Genomic DNA, 17429 nt, shown 5'->3' with positions numbered 1-17429 from the left:
ATAAAATGGAAATTGTTTTGATTTACTTAGGCATCAAATTTAAAGGCAGTTGATATAAGAAAGCGACCTGGTAATAGACTAGATTCCTAAAAGTAAGTAATTACCCTAGTCCATCAGTTAGATTTAAAAAAACGGGATATTATATTTTTTCTTTTGTCAATTAAACAAAAGATGACGAAGATATAGCCAGTTAAAGTTCCGTGTGACGTCACGCCTACGAATATTTTTTCTGAGAAGTGAAATCACGGCTCCCCATTCCTGAACTTTGACATGCTTCATTTTTGTCATTTTTACCTTAAATATATTTATTTATACGTGTCTCTCTCTAACTTTCTGACAATGGCATACTAAATATAATATATATATTTTTACCCAAGAATCTAGGTGCCTAATTCTTAGATAAATTAGAGATTAATATTTTTAATACTTTAGTCAATGCACGCGCATGCAACTCACCTGACAGTAAGTAATCACCGCAGCCCGTGGACACCTACACAGTACCATTAGGACTGAAGGTGCGTTGCCGGCCTTGCAAAAAATGGTACACTCGCCTTTTAATGCACCCATGTATACCCATGTATACATATATATACTCGTAGGAATTGTAGCATGTTAGAAAAATCCCTGCCATCAGTCCATACATTTTTTATTACGTTACAATATTTAAAAGTTATTAAATGGTATACTCAAACATCAAATGACTAAACGGGGTTCAATTTTGTGCCTACTAAGTATATTACAAGATTTTCTCAATAAGTATGTATAAATCCAAAATCTTCTGTATCAAACGCAGTTTTCGTTGTGGCTTCTCTAATTCTTCTTATAGCTCTAGCTAGAGTGTCGTCCGAATTTAGCTTGTCCAGCACATTAACTACAGGCGAGGCGAGGGTGTTCTATTAGTGCGTGTGTCTCTATTTAAAATTGCCACCATTGTGTCCCACTATTGCCTATTGATTGAAGATTTGTGATCAAGACCCATTTTGGTCCAGTACTTCTTTTGGCAGATATTTTTTATTTCTTATCACTTTTAATTTTTTGCTCTTTTTGTCGATCCCTATTTAATTATTCTTCTCTACCAATCAAAAGTTCATTCGAGAGATCCCTTCAGGAATGAGTCAGCCTTTATATTTAGCACTTTATTTATCTAACCTTTTTATACAATAAAGAATATAATTAAACAAGCAAACTTACATAGCGAAATTCTAGTGTAGTCAAATGAAAAATTCATAATTCATCGATTCGCGTTCATATAGTATGATCACTATTAAAAATGACCGGAAGACAATAGATGTTTGCCCTAAACTTGGCAATGATGAAGGGAGGACGTGGAAGACCACTTGGACATTGATCACAGTCAAATCGAAAGAGACGTTAAACAAGCACAAGCAGGGACAAGACCATAAAAAAATAAAAAATGCACACTGGAAAGGCCGAACCCAAATTATATAATTGACCCTAAATGGGATAAGGGTAGCTAGGCTAAGTCTAGATGCCAAAATATACAAATGCTCGTAAATATACAACCTGATAAAATCATAAATCCACAGCTTAAACTACCAGTAAACTAGCGAACACACAAATCCCCTGTTTTATTTCCTTGGTCAGTTTCCAGCTTTCGTATCTTCAAATCTACTGGGCAAACAAGAGTCCAGAGGATTTGCTGAGATTTGCAAATATCGCATAGTATTGGATAAATTGACCGGTAATAATAAAATGTAAGGGGTAAGAATGTAGATGGCTATTTAGATAATTGTTAGCTGTGTCGGCAGTGTGAGCGTGTACCCGACAATAGTTTAGGGAGATTTATGATGCTGTCCTTTATTAATTGTATTGGTCTGAAAGGAACGGCAACATATCAAGATACAGAATTGTTTTGTTCCGTATATTTTGGAGCGAAGCTGACCAGTGTATTGGAAATGTCCATAGATAGCGGGCGATTTTATTGCTCTAGCCCGAGGTGCTCGTTTATGGGAAAACTATCAACGGAACCGAATGGACAAAGAAAATGGATGATGTCACATTTTGTGTTGTCATCAGTGCGGTAAAAACGTTAAGCGATTTGGGATAACGTGCAAAATCAGCATCTAGGACGGTGACATAAAAACAAAGTACTTGTATACTCGTACATACTTAAATGAGACATGACAAATTAAAATTAACATTTGGGTGCTTCAGTTTTTACAATAATAAATAGTAAAATTGTTTGTACGTAGTACGGTGAATATCTCATTAATCACTTTTTAGGGTTCCGGAGCCAAAATGGCAAAAACGGAACCCTTATAGTTTCGCCATGTCTGTCTGTCTGTTCGTCCGCGGCTTTGCTGAGGGACTATCAATGCTAGAAAGATGAAATTTTGCACGGGTATATGCCAACTATGCCAACTATGCCAACAAAATGGTACATTGAAAAATTAAAAAAAAAATCAGGGTGCCTCCCACAGACGTAAAATGGGGGTGTTTTTTTTCTCATCCAACCCTATAGTGTGGGGTATTGTTGGATTAGGTCTTTTAAATCATTAGGGGTTTGCTAAGACGATTTTTCGTATCATTGATTTTTTGCGAAATATTCAAGTTTAAAATGCAAATTTTCATTAAAATCGAGCGTCCCCCCCCCTCTAAAATCTAAACCGGTGAGTGAAAAAATTTGAAAAAATTCAGGATGGTAGTAAGTATATCAAGCTTAAAAGGAAAACTATAACGGTTAAGTTTTCTTGAGAATTAATAGTAGTTTAAGAGTAAATAGCAGCCTAAGGTATAAAATATATCTAAACTTGGATTATTCCGTACAAAATACGAAATCCTTGGAAAAATATTACTTATTTTTTTCGTAATGGCTACGGAACCCTATTTCGGGCGTGTTCGACACGCTCTTGGCCGGTTTTTATTGATCCCTATGACTTCGAACTGGCATGTTATAAAAATAAGTTTTTCTCGGCGTCCTGGCGTTAGTACAACTTTCAGTTTCCACTTACAGTAAAAAGCTATGAGTTCTGAAAACAAGTAAAAGTCTATTTCTTTTCGGTGGAAAACAATACACAGCGAAACTTTATTTCAAAAGCAATATTTACTTGTTTCCTCCCATTTGTTTTGCTAAGGGACTGACCGCCAGGTGAGAAGCGTAATGGCGTGCGATTCTCCCAGTTTGCGCTTTCCACGTCGCTTGCTTGTCGTTTGACGACTAAAGCCTACATCGCGTTTACTGGAAAATATATTTCTATCCTTCTATATCCTCAAAGACAGAACAGGACAACATTATGATCCATGAGTATACCTCGTTGGATGAATTTGAATGCGAGGGTGAAATATTTTATGCACCAATGAACGCATTCAGTCGAGCCCAAACACGGTCCGAATTATTTCGGACAACTGACCACAGCAGAGCCGCTGTAATCAGATCGGCAAATATACCCTGATAAAGACAAATCTTTGTGTAAGGCTTTTGTTTCCTTTTATCTTATCGCTTCTGTTTACGACTTGACTAAGGGTGAAGACAATAAGATCTTTAAACTGACGTGTGTTGATGATGTAGTGTGAAATAATAACTTAACCACCTAAAATCATTTTATCGACAAGTCATTTGATTTTATAAGCTTTGATACCCGTGTGGTACCCCCGTGTGTCAATTAATATCTGACGTATCACCGTCAGATATCAATTGACATTTCACTGACAGTAATATTTATGTATTTTACCAGCTTAGTAAACCTTAGTTGTATGCACTAAAACGTGACTAAAACAAAACAACAATAAAACATCTAACTAACTCACCGACAACATTGGCACGTTCACGTCACATCCAACTCCATATTTGATCAAATGTTTGTCAAATGTTTTTCAGGCACGTATCACAAATATTTGACGACGCAAGATTTGCAAGTTGGATGTTTAGCGGCACCTGCGTCGGCCATCGACTCATAATATTCGGCTTAGGGTCCCTCGCCCGCATCGTGTGCGTAATGCTTTGTATTGAACGACTTGAACTCTGAGAATACATGTGTCAACACTGACACGATACATATTGAAAGGAAAAGGAAGCTTTTTCATACAAGAATGCAAGAAACTGATGATAATGATGGAAGCCGCCGATCAGCAAACGCAGCGTAGGACGTCCACCAACGAGATTGACTAACGATCTCGTTAAAGCCGTGGGTTCATGGTGGATTATAATTATTATATGGGGGAGGCCTATGTCAAACAGTGGAAGTCTTACGGCTGATAGATAATAATGATGTTAAAAGCTACATGATTGAATGACCGAACAAAAGAACCCAAATCTAAACCTTTTTAATTGCTCCTGAGTTTACCCCAGTGTAACTATGATACAAGCTAAAAAAAAATTTTATAACTTCAATATCGTTGTAAAACACATTGTTACATTTATACAAAGCCACCTAAAGACAAAGCGTTACACGTAATGAAAACAAAGAAATGAAACGGGAGGTCCTAAGTACACGTTGATGCATGGGGCCGTTGAAATAATATTATCGTTACCAAGTACTTATTCGAAGGAAAATCAACATAAAGTGAATAAAAGAAAATTATGAATCGCGCGAAAATAAATTACCCCGTGTTGGCGGCAAAATAACATCACATTTGAATGCCTTTTATGCTTTATGGCACCGTAACTATATGAAATAAGTCCCGGTGCCTCTTTATGGGACATGGGGGCACGTACGCGGCATAATTTTTGAGTTATTTGTTGCGAATACACAGCACTCATAGAAAAGTTAGAGTTAAGTTGATTTTACTGCAAATCTATGCAAAGAAGGAGCAAAGCGATAAGCAATAACGTTTGAATGCCTTTCTGAGTGCTCTTTACTTTATGCTTGTCGCATTTTATTTGATCAATATTATTCTTAACTTTTGTTTCAGTAGCATGCTAACATGACCCATTTAACGATCCGCTCAACGGTACGGAATAAATTTCCAATAATTACATTATCGAAAACCCGCACCTCACCGCCGGCAAATTTTTCTCCATCACACCTCTCTAGCCCATAATTCCTAATGACATGCAATAACCGTACCCCCAATTTCCAACATAAACCCGCCATAACAATATCGACATCAGCGAAATTTTTCCGAGGCATTTTTTATTAGAGAATAAGTAACACTTTTCGGTGTAATCAAAATTTCGCGGCCCCTCCTGGGTCGGGGTGTTTATCGGCCACTCAATTTGATTTTTACCACCGCACTGATTTCAACTCCTTCCACGGAATATCAAGAGACGCGTGAAGAATGTCAATGTGATTGTTGATACTGGCTGACCGTTATTTCGGTTTAAATATTTAGAATTTCATTTTATTTATATACCTTAAGGCATGTGAAAAAATACGCTGATCGTTATTCTACGCCTTCTTCCGTGTGAGTGACTTCTGCCATCACATAGGATATCCACGATGTTCATCACGTCCTGCTCATTTCAATATTTTTTTTTATGAAATACCAAACTTATCTTGAACCACTACAAAAATTAAACATGAACCACACCGAAACTTTTACCAAAGAAAATCACTAATGTTATCATCGCAAAGAAGCAACGCTTTCGCTGTTGGTTCAGTCAGAGGGTAACTTCTTTAGCGCGACATATGCACAATTAGCATCCTAACGCATATAAACTTGATCAGACTGCATTATCATGCTCATCTAAATTATCTTTCAGTTTTTGTTAATTACTAAGTAGTTTGAGAATGGTCCAGTCCTCACTCCACTGCTACAAAAACATCAACAGAGGAACCGTACGTGACATCACACTCTGAATCTCGGGGGATCCACCCACACCGAGACGAGTGAGTGTCCGACAAATTTGATGCTCATCTAAATAACCGCCAAGATTCGTGTCCACTCATGCGTGGGCATCGTATATTTAAATTTAGTCCGATCCCGTGCGATGTTTCAATTGTCACTTTCTGTACCCCCGTAATCCAGTTATTGGATAGGGGTGTTTTTAAAATTTGAAAGGAAAAATATTTCTTGAATGTGGTTTGCTTTTTTTGAAATATTTGTAGCTTGATAAAAAGTCCACGTTCAGCAGGTAATTTCTTGGTTTATAAAACGTCCGATTATTGAGCCAAGTGATAAGCTAAAGGTATCTGTCTGCACTATTACGTAAATATACTGTGCTAAAGATCAATTTATACTTACCAGAGTTCTGAGCAAGTACATAGTATAATAATCTTTGTAAAATGTCAACAATTTTTTATCCTATATTTTAAGTAAGTACAATAATTACATCCCTATCGGCACTTAAAAATCACCTCAAATTTTATTATAATAAAATAACAACAACAATGACTCGTTATTGTACCACATTGAAAACAGGACAGAAAAACAGGGAAGTACGTGGAAAAATATATAAGGTAGGTAAGTAAATATGTGGCCTCGTCATTACGTCATCAGGCATAACTTTGTCCATGTTGCCACCAAAGTTCAGGATGCGTTTAACATGTATTTGACGCATTCATCGAAAACTATTTTTATTGGCATTGTTTAAAATATGTTTAAAGTGGTAAATCCATATGATCCAAAGAAAACACTGTCTTAGCTTTTAACGTGAAACGCACTTCACTCTCGTTTTTCGTAGCATTGGCTTCCTTGAATTCGAATTTCAAATACTGCGAAAAGAATCCATCTCTCCCTTGCTTCTCAAAGTCTGAAACAAAAGCCATCATGACCACGTGCGCGTCATTGCCACCTAAGTGCACATATCCACATCATCAGCCAGGTCACGTCTCGCAAGGATCTTCGCCCATGACTAATGACGGGCTCACACGCCTCAGCCACACCTCATGAACTTACCTCGCTTTATATTCAAATCATACGGCTTCCGGACCCTGATTAATGCTATTTTCTTTGTATCCATTTGTTAGAGTCTGAAGATGCGAGACGTCACATACTTAAATGGTTCTATGATAAGCTGATTAAGCTTTTTTGATACATGTTAAAATCGTTGCATGGATTTTTTGCAACATTATTTATGCCTTTTATATTATGCCATTTAATTGGGTAATTGCTTTGTGTAATTAATGTGTAACTAAATCGACATGTTTACTCTCCAAAAACTTCTGATCATCTGAATCTACGAAAACGTCTCAACCGCGTCACCTTTGCCGGCCGGTAGCATCTATTAAGTAATCTGTGCCGAACAGAATTGCTTGCACTGCTTTGTTATGGCACGGAGAGTAAAACAGTCATTATAATTACCGGCACAAGACGTATTCTATCTCAGCCTTCGAGGCTTGCAACCCATCTGCAATCCTCCGGAGATGCGGACATTCTTGGATGATGGTTCTCACTTACCATCAAACGATCCATATCCGCTTTTGCTACCCAACGTCAAAAAAAACCATGTAAAACTGATATATATGTATAATGTTAGGTTTTGTTAATTAATTTTCAACCATTATATTGGTACATTTTCTTTTTTACATAAGTACATAGTTAAAAACTAACTTAAAATGCGCTCTAAAAATTTGATACACTTGGAACAAGACTTGGCAGCTAATAAATAATCAGAGCACCAAGTTCAAAGTGTATAATAACGAAGCAAGTTTGATTGAATTAAGTGAATCGGTTCGCTTTACACAAATATTTGCCGTACTCTCATTTGTAAGACGTCTGGTTGCCTCAGACGAATTAATAACGAGATAAAGAAACTCGTCGGGTCTTAATTCATTAATTTAATTAATTGTATTGGAGTATACGAAGGAGGTTATATCACAATTTTAAGTTCTATCCTACTTTTACTAATCCTATTATTACCTATTATAAATGTGATGGTGATTTGTTTTGGGGGAGGCCTATGTCCAGCAGTGGACGTCTTTCGGCTGACATGATGATGATGATAAATGTGAATGTGCGTGTGCGTGTGTGTGTGTGTGTGTGTGTGTGTGGTGTGCGTTAATTTGGATTTGCATAACATTTGATATGTGGTGTGGTTAGCTGGATCTGGGAAATCCGTAACATATTACGCTACTTTTTATTCCGATATTCCTACGGGATTGAGTGTAGACGTGTAAAATCCCGAAATCTGAATTACTACATCTAGAGACATGAAACGACGGACGGGTGTATGACAGAAGTTGAAGTTCTTCATACAAAAACGAAAATTTCTTAAATATATGGGATTTTTATAAAATGACAGAGTTCCAAATAAGCTACCAGACCTAATGGTTAACGCGAGTGAACCTAGGCTAATTATAAATATAAGATTTATTTGACCGGTTTTAATTACACCGCCATTACAAATTGTTACTAAGGTACACCTACATGGTGGAAGTAGGTAGGTATTTAATGGATTTACAATCTAAGTATTAGACGTTCAATGCCATACCATAAACCAACATCTTTATAAATAAACTTTGGGTTTTTCTTAATATCTTTCAAGAACATTGATAGATAACGAACGATAAGCACCATTATATTATCGATACTTTCTATATCCAGTCGCATTTCGCAACGTGAGACAAATCAACCATTTAGACAATATGACGGTTTTACCAGTAAATTTTGATGAAAATACTAACACTGTACGAAAAAGACGGAACTGTTCTAAAGATCTGTGTAGTGTAAAATCTGTGAAAAAGAGACTACCTATTATAGAATGGCTGCCGACGTACAACTCGACCAAACTGATTCAGGATATCATAGCGGGAATAACTGTAGGTCTGACAGCGATTCCGCAGGGAATTGCCTATGCGATTGTTGCTGGACTATCTCCGGAATATGGACTATATGCAGGTTTGATGGGAGGATTCGTTTATCTTATATTTGGAAGCTGCAAGGACGTAACCGTTGGACCAACTGCTATCATGGCAGCAATGGTTTCTAAATACGTCTCCAATTACTCAGCTGACTTCGCAGTATTGGCTGCGTTTTTAGCTGGACTGATAGAGCTAGGCATGGGTGTACTGCAACTTGGATTCTTAGTTGAATTCATATCGATGCCTGTTATTAGTGGTTTTACAACTGCAGCCGCTTTACAGATTGCTTCAGCCCAATTGAAATCATTATTTGGATTAGAAGGAAAATCAGGAAATTATTTTGCAGAGTCAATATACAATTTTGTACTCAATATCACAACCATGAAACTTTGGGATCCGATTCTTGGTTTTATAACTATAGGCATTCTTATATACCTAAAGCGACTTGGACAGGGTTGCAGCCGCACCGACGGAATTGTCAAACAATTAAGGTGGTTCATATCACTTGGGCGAAATGCTGTGGTCGTTGTTCTGGGAATGATCATTGCATACGTTTTAAAGCTGACTACTGATGGCGAGCCATTAGTACTAATTGGCGATATTGGCAGCGGAATTCCAAAAATAGCACCACCCCCTTTTACCACCACCGTAGGCAACCAAACTTATTCATTTGGAGAAATGCTACAAGTATTGGGACCACAATCCATTGTTCTGCCTTTGGTCGCTATTTTGGAAACAGTAGCGATAGCTAAGGCGTTTGCAGGAGGTAAAAGTGTCGATGCAACACAAGAAATGGTAGCTGTTGGAATTTGCAACATAATTGGATCAATGGTACGAAGTATGCCTGTTACTGGATCATTCACAAGAACCGCATTGAATAATGCTTCAGGCGTGCAGACTCCCGCTGGTGGTATTTTTACTGGTCTTCTCATTTTACTAGCCTTGACCTTGCTAACATCAACATTTTATTTTATACCAAAAGCATCCTTAGCCGGTTTAATAATAACTGCTATGTTTTCGATGATAGATTTTGCTATATTTGGTAGACTCTGGAGAAATAATAAAATAGAATTACTTTTCTTATTGGTCACCATGTCAGTTTCTATGTGCATGGGACTGGAATATGGAATTGTGTCTGGAATCATAGTAGAAGCCGCGACGTTACTGTACTTTACGTCAAGGCCCAAATTAGAAGTTACTACAGTTATCGGCGAGAAAGGAGGGATTATTACGATACCATTAAATGACAGACTGTCGTATTGCGCGGCTGAACATATTCGTCGAACAGTTTTACGAGCATGTCGAGATTCTGCTACAAATAACACAATTATCATAGATGGTGCAAATGTGAAGACAATGGATTCAACGGTTGCTTCAAACCTCGTGTCAGTCGCACAAGATTTAGATAAATCATCTCGGAAAATAATTTTCCTAAATTTCTCAAACGATATCGTAAAATTATGTCTTGATATAAACCCAAAATTAATCAATAGATTTACAATAGCATCAAAAGCTGAAGATTTATATGACTTATGTCAGAAATCTTAGTGAATAAAAATATGTAAAATATAAAATGTTAATAGTGAAGACTCTTTCTGTATTTATAATACAATTTGTTTATAATACAAGAACAAATAAATCAAATAAATTCTAAAGATTTCCATTTATTTTATCACCATTTATTTATTTTATTTCCATTACCAATGTATAACCTAGACCTGCCATATGTCCTAGATGTTGCCACTGATGAGATAAAGACAGATTAAGATAATTTACGTCATATCATACTCAAGTGGCACATGCTGTATTCTTGTATTAAATAAGACTTATCTCAATAACATTTTGATGTTTCATTTTAATCATACTTATTGAACCTTCCAAGTTGTTACTTACTATGCTAGATTATTTTTAGATATCCTTTAAATAGGTGTATAATATTATTATAATAATAATAATTATAACATAACATTTATTGCATGAAAACGGGTACAGAGAGGTAAAAGGTAAAAATAAAAATAATTAAGTATATTGCCGTAATCTACCATATTCATGGTGTACAATATTCAGATAGATTAATTATTACATTTCAGCTACTATTTCTACTATTATTGAATACACACACCAAAAAAAGACGAGGGATAGATACTCATTATCCTTTGACAAACGATGGAAGAAATTCATGTTTAGACTCAGTAAAAATATGCCTATATTAAAATATTCAAAACTATCTAGGGATAAAAAATATCCCGCGCACTTTTGATGAGTGTATTTCTCGTATTTAACCAAAAACCATGGCAACAAATATTGTCAACGTGTGCGTAACTTTGACAGCAATTGTTCAGTTCCCAAAGAAAGGGGTAAATCAGAAAGTTTGAGAAGAAAAATTTGCCAATTTAAAGAGCGGGAATAAGAAAAGCGGGAAGTTTCCGAAGATTTTTCACTTTCAACGCTAATTGCTACCGAAAGTAAAATAAATCTTTGCTACTTTGCCTTTCCTGAGGCTTGTTTTAGAAAAGCCTTTAGCTAATCAATTAATTAAATTGTTGATTTTGCTGAGGCAAAAACCGTGGCTGTAATTTTTATCAAATTACAAATCTTGCCTTCGATGTTATTGAAAGTCGGTTGTGTATCAGTTTATGGAATGGGAGAAGGGGAAAAGATTGGTTTTCTGATAGTAATATAGTATCACCATAACCGAAGTTTGTAAATAAAATAGAAAACAAAATATTTCCGACTCTCCCCGCGTCGTACCTTTCCTTTTTGTGCTCGTAACATTTTATCATAGGTGTAATAGAAATATCAAACGACAGTAAAAAGTTGATGCTTGGTTGGATTCTGTTATTTGTAAAGTTTTTTGTTATGATTATTGCTCAGCCTTGATGGATGTATGTCATAAATATGAGTAATATTCCATGGGATAAATTAAAGGAGATAAAAACAAATAGATTACTTAGTGAAACAATTTTTTGAAAAATTTTGCGCTATTAATTGAAACTATTCATTTCAGGCAACATGCATGGCCATACAAAAAATACTTTGTAAACTAACAAATATGTAATTAATAAAAACAAAATATTTAAAACTAACTAGGTAGCCAAACGGTGTGATCCCGTTAAGCCACCGTCGCTGACATAATGAGCATCCCCGTAAATTAATCGTATTTTTCAATTTAAGGTAAAAATTGATTAAAGTAACAGTACATTTAAAGTAATACAAAAGACTTTCAGCTAAAAAAATATTAACTTAGGACAGCAGGTAGTCGTAAGCAGCACAGTTGGCAAAGATCAACATGTTGCCAACACTTCGTGGACGTTCAATTTAAAAAGTTCTCGTTCTTTGTTTTGTCCTGAACAAACTCAATTAAGTGCCCTTTGACTTTGAAATGTTTAATTTTATGTGTCCACGTTTACTTCTGTAACAGGTAAATTGGGGCTCAAAATAATCTATACCTGAAATTTGTGCTCGTTTATAAACTACTGATCTGAAACTGTTTCAATTGAGATACTTAATTAAATAAATATCACGAAACAATTCACACGAATCCCAAAGTAAGCAAATATTGTGTTATGGGTACTAGGCATCGGATAAACATATTTAATAGATAGATTCATACTTCAATACATATTAAATATCGATGACTCGAGAACAAACAACCATATTTTTCATACATAATATCTGTCAGGTTTTCTAACTACTACCCATTCGGTCGTCATAAAAATGTTAAGAAATGTTGGTCCAATTAACCAAGTTTCTAAAATTTACTAGGCTTTTCTTACTTGTTTTTGGAAATTACTTAGCTGTGTCCATATATTTTGATTCAGGCACAAAACACGTTCATCATGATTAAAATGGATCTTCGGCTACGAAATTTTAATCAACGACGACAAGTACCAGGCAATCAGAGCAGAGTAGGAGTGGGTCTGAATTAGAATTGAATGTAAATGTGCGGGCTTTATCGGGGATTATAGTGTTCGTGTCTGCAAGTGGGAGATAGTTGCGGGCAGAGGCTGGCCCGTCCGCGGCCTCCTATATGTTGTTCCAAACACCAGCTCAAAAAGACCTACCCCGCCCGTCATCAACTACGATAAATATGACACAGGGACTTTCGGTGCTAGTTAGGAAGGGATCAACGTTAAATGGTTATCTCATATAGCCGTGAGGCACCCGTATCCTACACTCCTCTTTAACAAATTTTACTGCCAAGTTAATCCGGCCTTTTCGCAACACACGGGCGCCCGAACCCTAACATGTCTTGTTCGCGACTAGGTACCAGTTACGAGGTTATTATCCGTAAATAAATGTAGGTTATGCGGGGTAGCTTAACTCTGTTTGGACAGGGCAAATTAATATAAGGTTATATGCAAAGCATTGGGCCGTGAGCAAAGCTACCTATTAAATCAACGAAAATTACTTAACTGTTAGTAATCCGTGTTGAGTAATAATTCTAGATGAGAGTAATCAATGCGCATATTGTTCGGGTATAAATTCAAACTATCGTTAAAATTGTGGTAGTTAGTGGAGCGAGCGGCGGGGCTGTCAATCCGGAGAACCCGCGCATTACGCTAAATGGTTCACGTAACGGATGCAACCCGACAACGGATGGGGAGGAAATAGTAAAGGTAGTTACGAAACGTACCTAGTCACATGCGAGAGGATATTCGGCTACTTATGGACAATAAAGCAATTGTTATGGACCCGGGAAATGAGCCTTGTTATTTGATGAACATTCGCATTTGTAATTTAGATCTCTGATACACGCTATTGTGCAATTCAAAATTCAGATAAGTTGAATCACCATCATCATCATGAAACAAGAGAACTTGCTTGTTGTGTTGCCACAAGGACCGCGTGCGGATTGGGAATTTCACACGCATTATTGAATTGCTTCATAGGTGTGTTTAGGTAGATATCCTCATGATTTTCTTAGCGGCAAACCTCGTGGTAAATTTCAAATGTAATTTCACATTAGAGTTCAAAAAAACGCGCGAGATGCGAGCCCGGCTTTGAACACACGATCCTCTGCTTGAATGGTCATGGTCAAACCACTTTGCTACCACAGCTTATACGTTTATTTACCATAAGTTTAAAAAACACAAACTGGGGTGCGCTCCTGTAAAACATTCATTCGAAAGTCACATTATCGCCGTTTGAGTTCACATTAAATCTTAGAGGGCCATAAATAACGTAAACTTTTATCCGACTCGAAATAAGCACTCAAAAATGCAAAGAGCAGAACGGCATAGAGCACGTTCAGTAAATTTATTTTGTTTCGCACAATTCAAATAACCATAACTCACCACGGTACCGGCCTAAGCCTATCTAACGATATAATGAAACGCCATTAAGTTTCCAAGTGAGGCCTAAGTTTAGGGAAATACGTATTTTCTTACCTTTGCGATAAAGATGGTACTTTTCGATTTATTGATCTCAACTGTTTAAGATAAGCTTGGGAGTTAAGAGTGTAACTTTGTTTCTGTTTCGAATCTACTTTTATAATGAAATTGCACAGTAGGGTAGGCGTAGCAAAAGAAAAGGTCGTGAATCTCACAATCTTTGTAAACATTATATTATTAAGAAAAAACTTTCCTAGATTAATGTAATTAGTTATGAATTAAGTTAAAAAAAAACATTCCGCAAAACATCTTATTAGATTATGCACTAAGTTCTACGTCTGCATCGTTAGAACTTTTACAAAATCATCCAAGTATGAATATCAGAAGCTGAAGGCACAATTTGAAGTAGGAACTGCAAGGAGCGTTCGCCATCTTGCCCGGCGATTATATAATTAGGCTGTTTGCATTCAACTCTCGCGGGCCGTATGAATGCTACCTATCGTCTGACATTGGACCTTTGAAGCTATATCATTTTCTCACACCTCCTGCACTCCCGGTACTGTCGCCCAAGGGTTTGAGGAACGACGCGGAAAAAAACGTGTTATGAAATTTAAAGAGGAAATGCTTTTGTTTCATTCTGAGAAACAATCCAAAATATACCTTGAGGCGTTTATACAAATGAAGATAAACACAAACCAAAATCTCCATTTTATCATTTACTGGCCTGTCTTAAGCAACCCTTGTTTGCTAAGGTGCCGTATTTGTTCTCAGACATCACAATTGCTTTATTTATAAACGCTTCTATTGAAAAATGTAGCTCTCCGTGCCTTAATAGATATTTATGCATGGTTGGAAGCAATTTGCATGAAGGCTTGCTAAACAGCGTATAGGTATTTTATAGCAATGCATCATTAACAAATTTAATCTGATAATGCTGTTTACTGCAGATAAAATTGCATGCTTGGATCATCTTATAGCAGATTAAATTTCGTAATAAGATGAGGCTGTTATACCAAATAAAACTATACTTAAAGCGAAAAAACGTAAATGAACTTTTTTAAATTTGCAGACCTTTTGCAAAACGACTTCTAGTGGCAATTGAAAATTACTTCGTCTAGCTTCGACCGCGGAAACTCAGATAATTGACGTGTTTAAAAGTGTCAATCGCGATTATTCCTGGGTATAGGTTTTAAATATACCGAGCACATTAGACAGTCTGGGCAAGTCCACGTGGTGAATCGTCTAGACGCGGCAGGGCGAGCATAAATTTTCATTGTGCGGCGAACGGCGGCGTATATTTGATTATTTAAAGAGATCAAACACTAGGACAATTTCTGTCAATTCAGTATATAAGGGATGGAAATGGGAGGATGTGATTTCGTTTATAATTTTTGGTTTGGTAACTTTTGTAATTTAGTACCGTGAAATCGAAACTTGCTCTAACTAAGCTCTTGTAATAACAGACATCAGTATGACTAAAATTTTATTTAGAGAGACAATTTTAAGCAAGTAGACGGCAGGAATTCCAATATACGGTATCGATCGAGGCAATAATCCTTCTACCGTACAAAGAAACAAAATCGAAACAACGCAAATTAAAAATGTGTGAAAAAGGAGCATTCTCAACAAGAACGGGCAGCAGGTTATGACAAATATGTGAACTGGTGGCGTTAATTAAAGGGGACCTTTTTCTGAAAAAAAAAATGCACAAATACCAGGACATGTTATGCGACGGTTTCGAAAAAGAGAGTCAATCCTGATCCTTTGCTACTTTTTCATTTTACAAACTTAATAACATGTGCACCTACCATAGCCACTCATGTTTATTAATAATGTTTTGTTGCTATCAACATATTTTCACAAGAATAACAGTAAATATAAATCTTTAAAAATACAGTTGACATTATGGCTATTTTAGCTGTCGCTAGGTGTACAATCGTGCTACAGGAATATGATAGAGTACGCTCTTGCCAATCAACAAGGTGGACTTTATTAGGTAACCACTTGCACCTATCTGGTCAGCTATCGGCTACTAAATAATACAAGATTACAATAGTAAATGATGTTAAAATTATGCATAAATCATAAGTGTAAATCATATTTGGGACTAAAACATTTTCACGTTATTTTATTATCATGCATGTCCTTAATATCAAATTCAGTTCAAATTTTAATATTTTTGTTTAAGACATAGTCCATATCTGTTAGCAATAGCTTAATCTATGTTAGTTACAATGAAACCATCCTGTATATCACTTCGCATTTTTTTTCCTAAAATACCCCAACATTACTCACGATTGGCGAAAAACTTGCACATCAGCAACGAAAATGTTTAACTTACGAGACAAATGGTTTAATTAACCGGATGGCGTTGTGACTGATCGCGTTGAATTTACGAATTTTCAACGCAATTAGAAACACTTGCAAATCTCATACCAATTAGGCAGGCACCCAAATTTGGCGCCCTCGTAATTGTTTTTGAATGCGTGCCGTAGTTTGCCGTTGTTGGTGATTTATCTCTGATTTTAGCAGCGAACGACAATATTTGAATAATCTAGCGACACATTGCAGAGATCATATAAGTAGCTCCAATGAACGTATGGAATAACGTAACATAATTTCTAAAGAGTAAAGAGAAGTCTACTTCTCTCAGTATTGTCAACAAACTTGTTTTATTAACATGCGCACATTGACTAATGAACGCGCAAAAACCAAAAACGCGAGAATAATTTAAATCTCTTGCAACGCACCCCCAAAAAGAGAGAATACGATAGTAATTTTTCTTACAGTGAGAGCATTGAAAAAGCAGTAAAACATCTTTTGAATAATTTGTACTTCTGGGATAGACATCGGACGCACGTTGGGCCGGAGTCTGCAGCACTGACAGCTAATTACAGCTTTCATTGTTAAACGAATCATGCCGCAGTTTTACCATTCTTTCTTTCGAATAAACTCAGATGATTCTAATTTAGAGTCCAAAACTCTTCAACTAAGGAACTTGTAGATTCATTAATTCCTTTCTTAAAAATTTGGATGGCGGAAAAATACAATAATCCAGTGTGAATGGCGGGTATTGTATTGAGGCAGTGTCCAGGAAGAATGTTTTTCGGGGTGTTCTTTTTATAGCCGTTTTGCGTTTTATGGGTTACAAAGGGAGTGTGACAGTGGTAATGGAATGTGACAGTTTTTTTTATCTTCATTGTACGTGTTTGTTTTTAAACTAACTGGCAATTATCGGCGGACAGCGAGTTTCTTCGAAAATGAATAAGGTAATTTTAAGTCTGAGTACGCAATAAGCTAACGTGAAGCTAACGATATTCAGGCACTCTTGTATTATTTACCTAATGTTTCATGTTTTGTTGGGTTAGACCATGTTTCCATTAAAAAATCCTTT

General features: G+C 36.4%; 1 protein-coding gene and 1 long non-coding RNA gene across 2 annotated transcripts in view; one reads left to right on the top strand and one right to left on the bottom strand.

Annotated features, from left to right (window-relative positions):
- LOC141431631 (uncharacterized) overlaps positions 1 to 17429 on the bottom strand; it is a 62281-nt gene that overhangs the window by 8648 nt on the left and 36204 nt on the right. The window lies entirely within an intron of this gene.
- On the top strand, positions 8446 to 10491 carry LOC141431628 (sodium-independent sulfate anion transporter-like). Its single transcript, XM_074092809.1, has one exon. It carries the CDS (start codon positions 8487 to 8489, stop codon positions 10248 to 10250), a length of 1764 nt encoding a protein of 587 aa, XP_073948910.1. The 5' UTR covers positions 8446 to 8486; the 3' UTR covers positions 10251 to 10491.

The sequence above is a fragment of the Choristoneura fumiferana genome, chromosome 10, assembly GCF_025370935.1.
Source record: "Choristoneura fumiferana chromosome 10, NRCan_CFum_1, whole genome shotgun sequence".
In the NCBI taxonomy this organism is placed as follows: Eukaryota; Metazoa; Arthropoda; class Insecta; order Lepidoptera; family Tortricidae; genus Choristoneura; species Choristoneura fumiferana.
The sequence above is the reverse complement of the archived record's forward strand: the minus strand, read 5'-3'. Positions and strand labels throughout refer to the sequence as shown.

Coding starts and splice junctions, on each gene's coding strand:
- LOC141431628 (XM_074092809.1), top strand. CDS start 8,487: ATGACGGTTTTACCAGTAAATTTTGATGAAAATACTAACACTGTACGA.